Below are 15,240 nucleotides of genomic sequence, written 5' to 3'. Positions count from 1 at the left end.
CCGGGGCTCCGGTCAGGGGTTGCCACCGGCCAGGTCCGGTCCGGTCCGGGGCTCCGGTCAGGGGTTGCCACCGGCCAGGTCCGGTCCGGTCCGGGGCTCCGGTCAGGGGCTGCCGCCGGCCCTTGCTGCGCCGTGCTTCTCGGCGAACCGCCTGCAGGAGAGAGCGCCCTCAGACACCGCGGGGCTGGGACCTCCCGAGGGGCCTGACCGCGAACCCCTCCGGGGATCACCCGTCCGGCCGGGAAGCAGCCCCGAGGGACCGGGACCTGGGGACACCGCAGCACGCCAGGGCTGGGCACTCTGTGGCTGCACGCTGGCTCTGGTCGGACCCTGGTTCCATTCCAAGCTCGCCTGGAGCCCATGGAAACGGGTGGAGGCAGCAGGAGCTGCTCTGAGAGAGCCACGGGACAGGTACAACAAGCCCGACAGAGCATGGACCAAGTGAGGGCTGCAAGAGGCTGGGAGGTACCCATGGCAGTCCCTGCACCCCAGCAGATCCCAGCCAGGTTTCCCAGTCAGGGTTTCCCAACAGGACAGTTCCCGCAGCACCACCCCAGCCATCCAGTGCCCAACAAGCCCAGGCACACTCAACTTCTCCTCAAACTCAATCCTCAGTTTTCTGTACCTTCCTAAACCAAGACCCACACACCAGAACTGGCCTCTTGTCCCATGATTTGCCTCATGGAAACCCTGCACAGAGATCAAACTCACTGCCTGTTCCCTCACACCAAGGAGGATTAACAGCGCTGTCCCTGGTGCCAAGCAAGAATGTCCTGCCCACACTTGAGGGTGCCACAGTGCCAGTGGAACCCCTGAGAAACCCAGTCCCACAGGGGCTCCCATCAGCCAAACATGACTCACACTGGAGAGCCCAGTGCCCAGGACATCTCGGGTGCTGCTGGGGCCGGGATCTGGGGGCTCGAGCAGGGGGATCTGTTGGATAGCCCTGGCAGGGGGACGTGTGGGGGGCTCTCACCTCCTGGCATAGTCGTACAAGGCTCGTTTCCTCTCCTGCAAGGACAGGTGACGCTCCACGGGGGACTTTGCAAACTGCTTTGTAGCTGGCTGGAAGAGAAAGCACAGGAGCCATCAGCAGACAGATGAAGCAGGGGCCTCCTTGGTGGCTCTGGAAGAACCTGGCATGCCAGGTCAGTGCTCCATGCCCCTGGCTAGTCCTACACACGAGCCACCAGAGCAGGGAGACACAACCCCAAAGTACCTTGGAAGAAGGCGCAGCCACAGAGCCCTGGATGCCAGAAGCAGCTGCAGCCTGGGAGGTAGACGGGGCAGGCAGGTCTCCAGCCTCTTTACTTTCAGGGAAGAAGGGAACTCTCCCCTCCAGCAAGTTGGCAATGGTGGTGTCTACACAGTTGGTTTGGACTGCAGGGACAAAGGGAGAGATCAGGACACTCCATCCTGGCTGCCACTGTGTTCCAGTGCAGTGGGGACAAGGTTTCTTCTTTCAGACCACAGAAGGTGCCCCCACGTCCCTGCTGCCACCCGAGTCCCTACTCACCCAGGTCTGTCCTGATGACCTCCAGGGGCACATGAGGCAGCACCTCCTTGACCTGCTGTGCCATGGCCATGACCCGCACGTCCTCGGGAGCACCCCTGGGCAGGCTGGGGGGCACCCTGGGCCGGGCTGCTGGGCGCTGGCTCGAGGCTGCAGGAGAAAGGACAGTGGGCACAGGGTGAGGCACTAAAAGTGTGCAGCCTGTCGCTGAGAGCAGACAGAGGCCCCCCAAAAGCAGAGCCCAGGCTGAGGTTCCATAGCCAGGACCCCCCCAAGGATGCCCACCTGGGGCAAAGGGCAGCCGTGACGTGTGCCTCAGCCTCTTCATGTGCTCGGTCCTGTCGGCAGCGGTGATCCGTGTGGATACCACACCCAGCTCCACGGCCAAGAGCTGTGGAATGCAGAGGAGTCACACGTAAAAACAGACAACACACAAGGCCCAGGCAGCCCCTCCACGCTGGGGAGCGTGTCAGGGGTACATGGAGCCACGGTGACAGGAGGGCTGGGAACTGATTTCTCCAGGGCCTCAGGGATGTATTTCAGCGTTGCAGAGAACCAGGAAGGATCAGGAATAGCAATATCATCCTGCCAAAACAGGCTGACAAGGAGACGTCTGGAGCTGTGAAGTACTCAGCACGTATGGGCAGGGTGGAGAAACAATTGCTTCGTGGCATTATAAAAAGGGGGTGAAAGGTTTGAACTCAATGGGAAGAGCCCTGACAACTGCAGAAAGGCTCAATGTGGGGTGGCAAATAGGCCATGAAATAACTGAGTAAGGGCCAATAAATACGTACCAGAGCTCCCATCACACAAACACATCCAGAAACGCCCTCTGCAACTCTGCCTGCACCCTGCTCTCCTCTGTGCCCATCCCAAACTGCAGCAGTCCTACGCATCCCTCTCCCACACCACCCTCCTACCTCCTGAACTCGGAGCGCAAAGTCCTCACTCCGCTCGTCCGCTTGTCTGGGGACAGACGGCATCCACCTGAATGGGGACAACAGCACATGGAGCCAGCCCCGCTGGGAGCAGCCCCCGGAGACACCCTGCCATCCCCACCGCCACGCTCCCTGCTCACCCCCACACCTTTCCCCACAGGAGCACCAAACCCCAACACCCACTCCCAAATCCAGGACATGGCTCGGCTCAGAAGACAGAACTGGCTCATCAGAGCTGTGTTAGCCCTCAAGTGTAACGTGAGGGATCTACAGTTCCCAGAAAGGCCTTAATGAGGATCCATGGCCATTTACATGGAAGTAGAAAACAGGTCACCCAGAATTCAGGCAGATAGAACCAGGGAAAGGCTTTCCTGTGCTGAAATACACCAAGCCCTACATTTGATTCCCAGTCCCTTCCACTGCCCTCATTACAGCAAAGCTACTCAGCCAGCCTGGGCTCACCCACGCCCTGGGCAGGGGTCTGGACCACCACTGCACCATCCCCCTGGACCACCCCATTCCCAAAGGATTGTAGGGACAGGCTAGAGATGCTGGGAGCCAGCACTGCTAGGCTGAGCAGCCCTGGAGAGAATCACTGCAGACCAGCTTCAAAAATACAGCTGGAAACTTGAACTAAACACCTGGAAAGACTGAGACTCCTCTCCTTTCCACCTCAGAAGCTGGTCCAGCAGCTGGACATGGCCAGGCTCAGATGGTGCTGAGCCCAGCCCTGCTGTGGCACCCAGGGAGGGAGCTCTCACTGCCACGGTGACACCAAGGCCCTGCCCACCCTCAACCCTGCCCCAAATGGAAGAGAGAGACGTAGTACCTTACTTGATAAACTGTGAAGGGAACGAAGAAAGTCCAGAGCAGCTCCGCGATCCAGGAGGAGTCAGCCACGCTCTGGGGAAGAGAGCACAGTGAGATTCCACCCATGGAACAGGAGCTGGTCCAGGCTCCACAGGGGATGGAGGTGGGCAGAGCACACCTGAGCTGTGGCTGAAGGACTGGGAAAGTGGGAACAGCAAAGGCAGTGCAAGCAGGGCAAGCCACAGGGCAGCTTCACCCTCATTCGTCATCACCAGTTTTCACTGCTCCCAGTCACCTTTTCCTCCCACTAAGACAGCAGCAAGACTTCACCTCAGTATCCCCACATTCCCTCCTAGTCTGTGCCTTCAGAAAGCACCAAAAATGCCTGAAAACCTACTAATGCCTCAAAACCATGAGAATGCCTCCCTCATTCTGGTGGGAACAGCCTCTCTGTGACGTCCCAGCTCCTGCAAGCTCTCCCAGGGAACAGGACAAGAGGAAACTGCCTCACGTTGTGCCAGGGGAGGTTTAGGTTGGATATTGGGAAAATTCCTCCTTGAAAGGGCTGTCCAGCCCTGGCACAGCTGCTCAGGGCAGGGGGGAGTGCCCATCCCTGGGGGGATTTAACAGCCCTGTGGATGTGGCACTTGGGGACATGGTCAGTGGTGGCCTTGGCAGTGCTGGGGGAATGGTTGGACCCCATAGGCTCAGAAGGATTTTCCAACCCAAATGATTCTGTGATTCTCAGACAGGCTTGTGCCTGGTTTATCCCACGGCCTGGGGAGAAGAGCTGTAAATGAGAAAAGCCCCAAAGGCCCAGCCATGAGGGGAACAGAGAAGCCTCATTTCCTGAACAAACAGAACCTCAGAAGCCTAAACCCAAATGCCTGGAGTGATGCCCACAGCCAGATTTCAGCTACACTGCCTGTGCCACAGAACAACACCCTCCTGCAACATTCCATGCAACTGGAGCTGGAAAAAATTCTTTCTTAACCCCAAATTTGGTGTTTTTATCAGCCCAGTGTTCGATATATATCACACAAGTATGTAAGAAAATTTTCTATAAAACACCAGTTGAACCATTTGAAATATCACATCTCCAGTTCTTTGAGTTTCTGATGGTTTAAAATCACACCTGAAATGCACCAGGATTTACTCAGCCAATGTGCACGAAGTACAAAGTCCTGCTCAGACTCTGGAGGTAGAATTTGAGCCAAGAAGTGACTGTAACCAGCACCTCCACACAGACCCACTGTTCCTCCTGACATGCACAAGGGAAGGGATAAACAGACAGACATATAACTTGTCACATCTCTGAATTTCTCAGAGGAACCAAACCCATAAGAGCACAAGAAACTCCTTATAAACTGTCCAGAACAGGAGAGATCTCCCACTTCTCTGGAGGAGTCATTCAAAATGTAACTTACCCTCATTGCTAGAAAAGTGCATCTTCACCCACACTTGTGGCCCTCCCTGAACTCTGCCTCAGCCTCCCTGGCCTGGCAGGGGTTAACAAAGCTCTGCCAAATATTCCTGCAGTTCCCATCCCTGCACACATGACTCCTCACCCTGCCAGGGGTTCCTTTGCTGTGTCCCAGAGAAACACCAGACCCATGAGTGACAGCCATGACTCTCACCAGACCATAAATTATAAATATCAAGAAATAAGAAATTCAACAAAGCCTTGCTGAGAGCAGTTTCCCTGCCTTTGGCAGCACTGCCATTGCCCTTGTGAACTTTATCCCTTGTGTGGGGCTGCTCTTGCACCATGTCCTGTGTCTGTGCCTGGGGCACCAGCTCAGGAGCCTCCAGAGCCTGGCAGGACCTTTGGCACATGGGCCCTCTCACAAGGACTGACTGCAGCTGGTCTTTCACAGCAGGGATTCACCAAGAGGAGAGGAGACAGCACTGGCCACGGAAGCCAGAGGCACAGTGACAGCCAGCCAGGCCACCAAACATCTGTCAGACTGGCCAATGAAACCAGGGGAGTCCTGACTGGGCCAAGTTCCCAGGAAAGGCACCAGGAACAGTGTTAACCCCGAGCAGCTGTTTCTGGGGTGCCAGAACACGAGGCCAGGCCACACCACAAGCTCCAGAGCAGGAGCAGAAGGAACAGCAGCACCCAGAGCCCGGCGCAAAGCCCACCCCACACCCTGTCCCTGTGCCCACCACTCACCACGGCCACCAATGGCCTCCGGACCTGCAGGGCAACGGGCTGGACCACATCCAGGATGGAGAAGGGCCAGGAGCTGGAAGGGAGGAATTCTGCAGTGAATGATCCCAGAGCCACCTCGAGCCATTCTGTCACAGAGTGCTGGTTCCCCAGAGCCATTCCCAGCCACCCTGCCGAGGGAATTCCCACTCCCCAGTGCCACCCTGCTGTGGGAATCCCCATTCCTGCACCTGAAGCGGAGCAGCCCGGCCCGGCCGTTGGTGGCCGCCTCCTCTGGGAACAGCAGCAGTGGGGGATTCCCTTCGTGGGCCGAGTACTCCCTCAGCGAATCCACCAGCTCCGCACGGCTGCCTGTCACTCCCAGCTCCATGAATCCCCGGGACCAGCAGATGAACCCTGGGGCGCCGCTCAATGCAGGCTGCAGGGAGAACAGGAGTGAGGAGGAAACGCCACCCTTCCCACCTTTCCAGGCCCTCCTGCCCCTCCAGGCCCACCTTCCCAGCTGACAGAGGTGACAAAGTTCCTCTTCGTTAGCAAAAACCCCTCTGGGACTGAGAGTGACCTGCGTTGACAGCACTGGTGGCCAAGAACACCTTACTGCCAGGCCTCAGCCCCCGCTCCAGCCCCAGTTCCACAGGGACTGGATTCCAAACAGTTCAACTGTGCCCTGCCTGCCAGAGACAGGCACTCCCAGCTGCCCGTGTTCCCAGTGTTCTCTCCAGCAGTCCCTGACACACTTGGCAGGACACACACTGCTCCCAGGAGTCCCTCCTCTCCAGGCCAGGGGTAAATCCATGGCTGTGCAGGACACAGGAGCTACCCAGAGCCTGCTGACTCAGGAACTCCACACACAAAGGATTTTACAGGAGAGCAGGGACAGCCCAGAACTACCCAAGCATCACCAGCATGCAGCTCCCTCAGCACCCTCCATGCACCCCCCGAAACCGCCCACCCGGTGCTGTGGGAAACCCCACACCCTGCCCCCTTATCCAGAAGGCCAGAGAAGGAAGAAGCTGCTGGGATCTGTCCATGCTTCACCAAAATCAACATTCACTGTAACAGCTCCTGCTGCTCCTCACCCTGTTCCATTTTTTCAGGCAGAGCCCAAGAGTGACACTGAGCCACAGAAAATACCTCAAGGTTAACACTCTGAGTTAATAAATCAGATCTGGAGGTGAAACCTTCCAGGATCTGAAGGAGCCTACAGGGAAGCTGGAGAGGGAATCTGCATCAGGAACTGGAGTGACAGGACAAGCAGTAATGGGTACAACTGAAAGAGGAGAAATTTAGCCTGGATATTAGGAAGAAATTTTTGGCTGTTAGAGTGGTGAGGCCCAGGCCCAGGTCGCCCAGAGAAGCTGTGGCTGCCCCTGGATCCCTGGAAGCGTCCAAGGCCAGGCTGGATGGGGCTTGGAGCAACCTGGGCTAGGGGAAGGTGTCCCTACCCACAGCAAGCGGTGGCACTGGCTGGGCTTTAAGGTGCCTTCTGACCCTGAACATTCTGTGACACTGTGACCACTGCAAGACCAAATCGGGCAGAGCTGCCCGTGCCCCGCCCTGGGGGAGGAGCCCCGGCCGTGCCCTCACCGTGTTGCAGGAGGTGAGCAGGCTGACAACGTTGTGGTCGAAGGGGGTGACGTGGTTGGCAATGAAGACCCTGGCGCCGGCCCCGCGCAGCCGAGGGTCGCTCTGACGCACCAGCAACCCGAGCACGGAGCACATCACACGGACAATGAACCTGCCAGGGGAACAAGGATCTTCCTCAAGTCCCACCATCCGAGCCTGACACATCCAACACGAAGGGACCCGGGAATTCTGGCAGCTGGGACCAAATGGAAATGACACATCTAGAGCAGGAATTGTTGTAGGGCCGGGACTGGGATGAGGGCAGCAAGTGCCCACAGAACTCCTGAGCAGCACACCACGCCGATCCGCGTGCTCCGGGCCAGTGCCTGAGCACTCCAGAGGTGGCTGCCAGCTCCGAGCTTGCCAGAGGAAGCACCTCCAAGGCTCCTGATGACAAGGAGTCCCGAAGGCACAGCTCCCCACAGATCCTTGCCTGAGCCAAGCCCCCGCGGGTCGTGATACCCAGGGGCCGGGGCAGCCCAGCCACCCCAGAGCCGCCCGGGGCAGCAGCCGGAGCCCCCCGAGACCACGCACCGGCGCACGACGCTGTCGGGCAGGGCGCAGCTGACCAGGAACACGTGGACGCCGATGAAGACGCGCAGGACAAGCAGGCAGAGCCCCACGGGGGCGTAGAGCAGCAAGGCCAGGAGCAGGAACCCATCGGTCGGGAACCTGCAGGGGCAGAGAGCGGCCGGGGCCGCCTGAGAAGGGCCGGAACGACCCCCGGACCCGCCCTGAGGCCGCCGCTCCGCGTGGTCCCCCCAACAAGTCTTCCAACCCACTTCAGGCACACCCCGGACCCTCCCTGGTCCCCCCACGGGTCACCCCGACCTTCCCCACGCGGCTTCCGTGAGACACCCCGGCCCTCCGCTGGCCCCGCGACCCCCGCCCAGGGTTCCCGCAGTTCTCGCGCGGCTCCCCCGGGAATCCCCACCGCGCGGGCCCCGGGCGGGCGCTCACCGGTGCGAGTCGAAGAGCCGCTCGGGGCCCGGGGCCGCGGGCGGCTCCATCCCCGCCGTGCCGGTGCCTCACGGCCGCCCCACACCCGCACCCTCCGCCATCTTGCCCGCGGCCGCGCGCGGGGCACGCTGGGAGCGTGCCGCCTTCCTGGTCCGCACCGCGCCGCCGCAGCACTCTCGTCTCGGCTACGGCCCTGGGCGGCCCCGACGGGCCCGGTGAGCGGCTCTAACCGCGGGGCCTCCCTGCTCCGCCGTCGCGCCGGTTATCGGCACATCTCACTGATGGTAGGACAGTAGCTCCCAGCGGGACTACAACTCCCGGCGTACCCCGCGGCAGAACGCGCTTCCGCCAGGCCCCGCCTCGGAACTACAGCTCCCAGCGTGCCCCGTGGCAGAGGATGGCTTCCGGCAGACCCCCGCCTCATGACTACAACTCCCGGAGTGCTCCGCGGCCCGGCCCCGCCCCGGAGGGGTGTGGTCGCCGCTCGGCAGCATGGCGGCAGCGGCGCGGAAGGTGCGGATCCGGTGGGTCCCGGTGCCACCGGGTGTACAGCGCTGGTGCCGAGCGCTGACCGGTACCACTGAGCTGCCACCGCCCCCTCCTCCTCCTCCTCCTCCTCCTTTGCATCCTCCGCCGCCCTCCGCCGGGGGCCGGGCTCTGGCGGCGGCGGTGGGCGCCGGGGCGGCGGCGCTGGTGCTGCTGTGGGCCCGGGAGCGCCGCCGGCCCCCGCTGAGCGCCGCCGTGCCCGCCCCGCCTCCCGCCCCGCCGCCCACCTCGCCCCGCGCCGCCTTCAACTTCATCGCCGACGTGGTGGAGAAAACGGCGCCCGCGCTGGTCTACGTGGAGATCGTGGGCAGGTACCGGCACCGGGAGGTCCCCGGGAGGGATTTCCCTCCTCCCTGTGCAGTGTGGCCCCGGCCCCTCCGGGACCTCCGCCGGCCTCTCCTGAACCGTTCCGGAGGGCTCCCGCAAGTGCCGCGGGAGGGACCGACACGCGGCTGCCACACGTCGCAGCCGCCTCCGTGTCCTCCGGGGCCGTCTGGCAAAGCTGCCGTCCAGGCTGCCCCGTTACTCTGCCTCGGGAGCAGCACTTGGCATTTCCCTTTGTGCTCTGTCATGTTCTCACCATCCAGCGCCTCCGGCCTCTCGGAGCACCTCTGTGCGGTAGCTCTGCCCTGCAGCTGGGTGACTGCTGCCTCCAGCTTGGTGTTACCCGTGTACAGTGTCACTCTCTCTGCCTCACGTGAGAGGCATCAGCTGGTGCTGTTCCTGACCCATACTGGCAATAATTCACCCCAGCTGGGCTTTGGCCTTGCTGGACCATCCCATTTTCCATTCACCTCACCTGACTCTCAGTGGAGGTTGGGGTGATCGACCAGGGCCTGGAGTTGTGAGTCTGCTCCCGCTGGCAGGAGACATTCCTGTTGCCTCTCAGGTGTTTGTTACCTGCTCCAGGGCTGGGCTCCGTGTGTTCTGGCCTTGTCCCTGCACAGGTCACAGCCCCTCCTGCTCCCACATGCCTCTATTCCTGGTAGGATTGTACCTTTGTGGCTGTGCACAAGCTCTGGATTCCTACTGCATTTGTGTCTATTCTCCTGTTTGTGCAGACTCTTGAGGCAGGGAAGGATTCTGCCATCGTGCTGCTGCCCGCACACCCTCACTGTTCCCTGCTGCCTCCCAGCCCTACCACTGTGCCTGTCCCTACCACTCCTCCTGACCTGTGGCCTCCTTACAGGCACCCCTTCCTGGGCCGGGAGGTGCCCATCTCCAACGGTTCAGGCTTCCTGGTGTCCCCGGATGGGCTGATCGTCACCAACGCGCACGTGGTGGCGAACCGGCGGCGCGTGCGGGTGAAGCTGGCGAGCGGCGAGATGTACGACGCCGTGGTGCAGGACGTGGACCAGGTGGCGGACATTGCCACCATCAAGATCAAACCCAAGGTGTGTGCCTGTCACAGCCATGGGGACACCGAGATGTGGGGACATTCCCTCTGTCCCGCTTTGTCCCGCTGACCGTCTCGCTCCCCACAGCACCCGCTGCCCACGCTGCCGCTGGGCCGCTCGGCTGAGGTGCGGCAGGGCGAGTTCGTGGTGGCCATGGGCAGCCCCTTTGCTCTGCAGAACACCATCACCTCAGGCATCGTCAGCTCGGCGCAGCGCGGCAGCCGCGAGCTGGGCCTGGCCGCCACCGATATGGAGTACATCCAGACCGATGCCGCCATCGACGTAAGGGACATGGGGCACTGGGAGGGAGGAGGGGCTTGCACAGAGCACGGGGTTCTGGCTGGTCACCCTGGGATTGGCCTCAGGATGGGGCTCTCGTTGTCTGCTGCTCACACTCTCTCTCCTCTGCCGCAGTTTGGGAACTCTGGGGGCCCCCTCGTCAACCTGGTGAGTCTTGCTGCTTGTCCCCTTGCTGGCTGGGGCAGGGATGTGCTGTGTGGCCCTTGCTCCTTGTCCCTCTGTGGGAGCACTTGTGGGTGCTGGGAGGCTTCCTGGAAGGAGGAGGGAGAGGAGGGATAAGCCTGGCATGAGACCCCTGTGCAGTGTCTGAGGCAGCTGGAGCTGATGGGGCTCTGGTGGAGACAAGGCCTGGCTGGTGCTGGCAGGGCAGAACCAGGGACTGCATGGACTCATCCCATAGACTCAGCTCCTGGGTCCTGCCCAGCCTCAGCAACGTCGGGCAGGACACAGGGACAGCAGCCTGGCATGGGGTGGGCGCACAGGTGGGACCCCAGGCTGGTGCAGTAGTTCCCCTGCTCTGCACGGTGATCCAGGCTGGGTAGCCCGGTGCCCTTTCCCTGCAGGATGGCGAGGTGATTGGTGTGAACACCATGAAGGTGACGTCGGGCATCTCCTTTGCCATCCCCTCCGACCGGCTGCGGAAGTTCCTGCAGAAGGAGGAGCAGCGCAAGAGTGAGTGGGGACCTCTCTGCTTGGGAGATGGGGGAGGAGGATGAGAGAGGGAGGCTCTGGACCCTTCTTCCTGAGAAAGGCAAGGAAAGTAGGAAAAGTGTTTGGGGTCTCATCTGGTGCCACAGGAAAGCTGTGGTGCTGCTGCCCTGCCCTGTCTGGTTCTCCTGTAACACTGGAGAGGGACAGTCTCTGTCAAAAAGCTGACAAACCCAGGGAAGCCAAGTCATGGTGCAAAATGCAACATCTGGAACGCTCCTGCTGCTACTGGGAACTGGACTGAGCTGTTGTAGGGACTTAGAATAGCTCTGGATGCTGCCTACTCTGAGGGCTGTGGGGGCTCAGCCCGGCACTGTTCTGAGCGTGTGTCTGTTTTCTAGCCATGACATTCCATGTCCTTTCCTTCCACAGGCTCTTGGTTTGGCAATGCAGAGACGAAGCGCCGATACATCGGGGTGATGATGCTGACCCTTACTCCCAGGTACCTGTCCTGACGTCAGGGGCCAACAGGACAGGGCGGGCAGGGATGTGATGGGATCTTCCCAAATAACTGAGGGTGCCGCTGGCTATGGGGTAAATTGGAAACTTGCAAGTTTCTGTACTTGTAGAAGACTCTATGAGCAGATAAAAAGTGCTCTCTCTGATAGGAGGGTGTAGCCAATTGGGGGTCAGGCTCTAGTCCCAGGGAACAAGGGACAGGACAAGAAGAAACTGCCTCACGTTGTGCCAGGGGAGGTTCAGGTTGGATATTGGGAAAATTCCTTCTTGGAAAGGACTCTCTGGCCCTGGCACAGCTGCTCAGGGCAGTGTTGGAGTCCCCATCCCTGGAGGGATTTACCGGCCCTGTGGATGTGGCACTTGGGGACATGGTCAGCGGTGGCCTGGGCAGTGCTGGGGGAGTGGTTGGACTTGATCTTAAAAGTCTTTTCCAACGCAAACAATTCCATGATTCTGTGAAGTGCCCATTGTCAGCAAGCAGGACCTGTGCTCTCACCTCCGGGAGCAGTTCTCAAGGACAACACCTGCTCTGGTTCTTTGGCTTTTGCAGTCACATTTAAGGGCCCTTCAGCTGCCTCGTGGGGCTGGTGGTGTGCCACGCTGGGCAAACACCTTTTGTGGCTGTGCTCTGCCCTGCTAAAGGTCTGGTAAGTTCCCCAGTGCCCAGCAGATGGTGCTGGTACTCGGCAGAACCCGAGGGATGTGGGAGCCTGGCCCAGCCTCCTCCTGCTTCCCTGGCCACGCTTGCTGGGACGGGGTCTGTCAGGAAGCAGCGTGAAATTCCTCAGACACGGCTCCTGGGAAGCGGGTCCAGTTTCTGCCCAGCCCTTGAGCCGGTCCAGGGAGACCACCTGACTGCCAGGCTTGTTTGTGCCCAGCAGGAAGGGCTCCCAACAAGGGATTGCTCGGCTTGGAATCGAGTGACTGCTCTGAACATGCTCAGCGGAAAGGCCGGAACCTTTCCCTGGCACAGGAAAGAGAAGCTTCGTGTTGGGCACAGGCTCAGGCACAGACCCCATTGTTCTGTCTGTGGTGCCCAGAGCAGATAAGAGGCAGTGGGCACAGAGACATGTGAGGGTCCTCAAGAAATCCCTTTTATACTGTGAGAAGTGTGGTCAGAGCCTGGCATACATTGCCTGCAGAGTCCTTGGAGATCATCAAAACCCCACTGGACACAGTCCAGAGCAGCCTGCCCTGACTGAGCCTGCTGGGGGTCAGGTGAGATGATCTTGAGAGGCCCCTTCCCACCTTTGCTGTGTGAAACTGGCAAGGGATGGCAGCTTGCACTGGGCTGTGGGACAGCACAGTGGAGTTCAGCCACGTGGGGAGCCCTGACTGGCTGAGCAGGGACCTGACAGGAGCAGGGCTGGGCAGAGACTGAGTGTCTGGATCTGCAGGGATCTGAGCTGATGCAGTGTTTGAGGGAAGAATGCTGTCACTCTGGAGACATCCAGCTGGAGTGCTGCATCCACTTCTGGATTTCATTCAAGACGGGTGAGGAGCAGTTGGGGAGAGTCCAAAGAGGAGCTGTGAGAGATGCAGAGTTTAAATTTGGTTTAGAAAACCTAAAATCTGTGGGAAATTTGGAGAAACTGTGATTGCTTAGTCTCTAGACTTGGGAGGAGAGCTCTGCTGACACGTCTGGCAGGAAGAGGGGCACAGCTTGTGTTGTGTGTCCTGCCCATCCAGGGTAGAGAAGTGAAACTGCAGCAGGGGAGGGGCAGGTCTGACCCCTAGGAAGGGTGATGTGATGTGGGGATGGGCATCACCACAGCTCTGATCCAGCTGGCAGCTGCTCTGGGGTTCCCAGCCCTCGCTGGTGCTGTTGGGATTCTTGTCCTCTCGTTTTGACAGGAGGATGGGGATGTTTGGGGCTGGCAGCTGTGGCTCGTGCTCAGCAGGATGCAGGGACACAGGAGAGGAAATTCTGTGCCTGGTCTCTGAGCCTGTGCAGCTGCAGGGCGTGGGGTTGGGAGCCCTGCTCTGCCTCCAGCTCCATCCCTGATGCCAGTGTTCACTCTGCAGCATCCTGGCAGAGCTGAAGCTGCGTGACCCCAGCTTTCCTGACATCTCCTACGGCGTGCTGATCCACAAGGTGATCATCGGCTCCCCGGCACACCAGTAAGTGCTGCCCTGTGCCTCAGGGGTGTGTGAGGGAGGAGCCGTGGGATGTGTTTTGCTCCAGAGTAGCAGGGCTTGGGATCTGCAGCAGAAACCACCTGGGGACCTTTTCCCAGGCTGGGTGTCCCGCTGGCCGTGGCTGTAGACCCCCTGGTGGCACAGCTCCTGCTACGCTTGGAGGACAATGACGCCGAGTGTCTGCCTCACCCTCTGTGCACTTCATCCGTGTTCTCCCCACAGGGCAGGGCTGAAGGCCGGGGACGTGGTGCTGGAGATCAACGGGACGGCGTCGCGGCGCGCCGAGGACGTGTACGAGGCGGTGCGGACACAGCAGAACCTGGCCCTGCTGGTTCGGCGTGGCTACGACACCCTGCTGGTGAGCGTCATCCCCGAGGTCACCGAGTAGCAGAGACCACTTGGCGCTGGCTTGGAGCCGAGGGCAGGACTGAGATGTGTCCGTGCTGGCCAGGCAGGGACAGAGAGTTCATGCAGGGCTGGAAGGGGCCAGGAGAGGGGCCTGCGCTTGGGTGACTCGTCGTGCAGCCGTTCCCCTCTGTACTCGAATAAAGCACTTTTCTAGTGGCCCCCAACAGCAGTTGCCTGGTGGAGGCTGGGCTGTATGGGACTCTGCTCCTCGTATCAGTCCCCACATGAGACCCTGTGGCTGGGGAGGAGCTGTGCCTCCAGGGACCTCCTCAGCGTTAGCGGTGTCCTGCCACCCGCTTGGTACCCACATGGGCTGGGATCTGACTCTGCTGTTTGCGTCAGGTGGGCAGCTGTTGAGCTGTGGATTGTGTGGCCTGTCTGTGGGTGAGTGCGGCCCCAGAGCGGGTCTGGAACCAGCATTACCTCCCTGGAGTGCAGCAGTGCCGGTGTGCCGTGTCCCTCTGGTCACATCCCTTCTGCTGTGAGCTCTGCGACTGCTCCAAGCCCTGTGTCCACATCCCCTCCCGTGCAGCAGCTTTCCAGGCCGTGGTGAAATTGGCGTCGTGCTGGACTTGTGATGTCTGGGGCAGCATCTCCTGCCCCTGATGTCCCGGAGGGCTGAGGATGGGAGCCGGAGCCGGGGCCGGGGCTCTGCCTGTCCCGCCCCCAGCTCGCTGTCAGTGCTGGAGCTCCGCTCCCACACACACCCGGCCCCTGGGGACGGCTGGGGCCGTCCCTGTGCTCTGCAGCTGGCGGCCGACGGCCTTCGGGGAAGGAGCAGCTCCGGCTGTTCCTTGCCTTCCTGGAAGAGCCGCCGCTGCTGGAGCGGGAGCAGGGGCTCTGAGGCGAGGGCAGCCGGGAGCAGCCGCGTCGGGCCCAGCGCGGCGGAGGAATGCGGCTGTCGGGCCAGGCCGTGCCCGTGACGGAGCTCCCGAGCCCCGGCCTGTTGCTTTTGGGAGATAAAGAAGCACAGTTCCTCGGCGGTGCTGTGGTGAGGGGCGGGTCTGCCCCTGCTCCCCCCGCGCTCGCCCTGCCCTGAGAACAGGCTTCCTTTCAGCAGCCCCGGCACCGCCGGAGGAATTCGCTGCTCCGGCCAACGCCGCCGGCTCGGGGGAAATCGCGGCGTGTCTGGCATAGCTGCTCCGGCTGCGCCGACCGCAGCGCGTTCCAGGGCTGAGCCAAGGCCTGCCCCCTCCTCCTCCCAGGCTGGGGGCAGCGCCCGGGGTCCCCGGAATGGGGAAGGGGCTGGTGGGGTCAGAGCAC

General features: G+C 60.9%; 2 protein-coding genes across 3 annotated transcripts; one reads left to right on the top strand and one right to left on the bottom strand.

Moving 5' to 3' along the window:
• Positions 1-6: 6 nt before the first annotated feature.
• On the bottom strand, positions 7-8,150 carry AUP1 (AUP1 lipid droplet regulating VLDL assembly factor). The gene is made up of 12 exons (XM_042053149.1): positions 8,021-8,150; positions 7,595-7,732; positions 7,022-7,172; positions 5,665-5,852; positions 5,438-5,510; positions 3,281-3,354; positions 2,434-2,500; positions 1,799-1,904; positions 1,517-1,663; positions 1,220-1,380; positions 977-1,065; positions 7-151 (listed from the first exon to the last, which is right to left on the bottom strand). The coding sequence occupies exons 1-12, from the start codon at positions 8,068-8,070 to the stop codon at positions 103-105; spliced, it is 1,293 nt and encodes a 430-aa protein (XP_041909083.1). The 5' UTR covers positions 8,071-8,150; the 3' UTR covers positions 7-102.
• An 85-nt stretch (positions 8,151-8,235) lies between these two features.
• HTRA2 (HtrA serine peptidase 2) lies at positions 8,236-14,141 on the top strand. 2 transcript variants are annotated; one of them, XM_042053150.1, is made up of 8 exons: positions 8,236-8,877; positions 9,756-9,960; positions 10,051-10,245; positions 10,378-10,410; positions 10,827-10,935; positions 11,344-11,413; positions 13,456-13,551; positions 13,792-14,141. In XM_042053150.1, the coding sequence occupies exons 1-8, from the start codon at positions 8,513-8,515 to the stop codon at positions 13,955-13,957; spliced, it is 1,239 nt and encodes a 412-aa protein (XP_041909084.1). In that variant the 5' UTR covers positions 8,236-8,512; the 3' UTR covers positions 13,958-14,141. The 2 variants fall into 2 exon arrangements, with proteins under 2 accessions (XP_041909084.1, XP_041909085.1); XM_042053151.1 differs by lacking the exon at positions 10,378-10,410.
• The last annotated feature ends 1,099 nt before the right edge of the window (positions 14,142-15,240 follow it).

Source organism: Corvus kubaryi, unplaced genomic scaffold (assembly GCF_017639235.1).
Source record: "Corvus kubaryi isolate FWS band 111438036 unplaced genomic scaffold, C.kubaryi_AGA036_p1.0 split1-131, whole genome shotgun sequence".
Classification (NCBI taxonomy): domain Eukaryota; kingdom Metazoa; phylum Chordata; class Aves; order Passeriformes; family Corvidae; genus Corvus; species Corvus kubaryi.
Note: the sequence above shows the minus strand (reverse complement) of the source record. Positions and strands in the feature narration are given on the sequence as shown.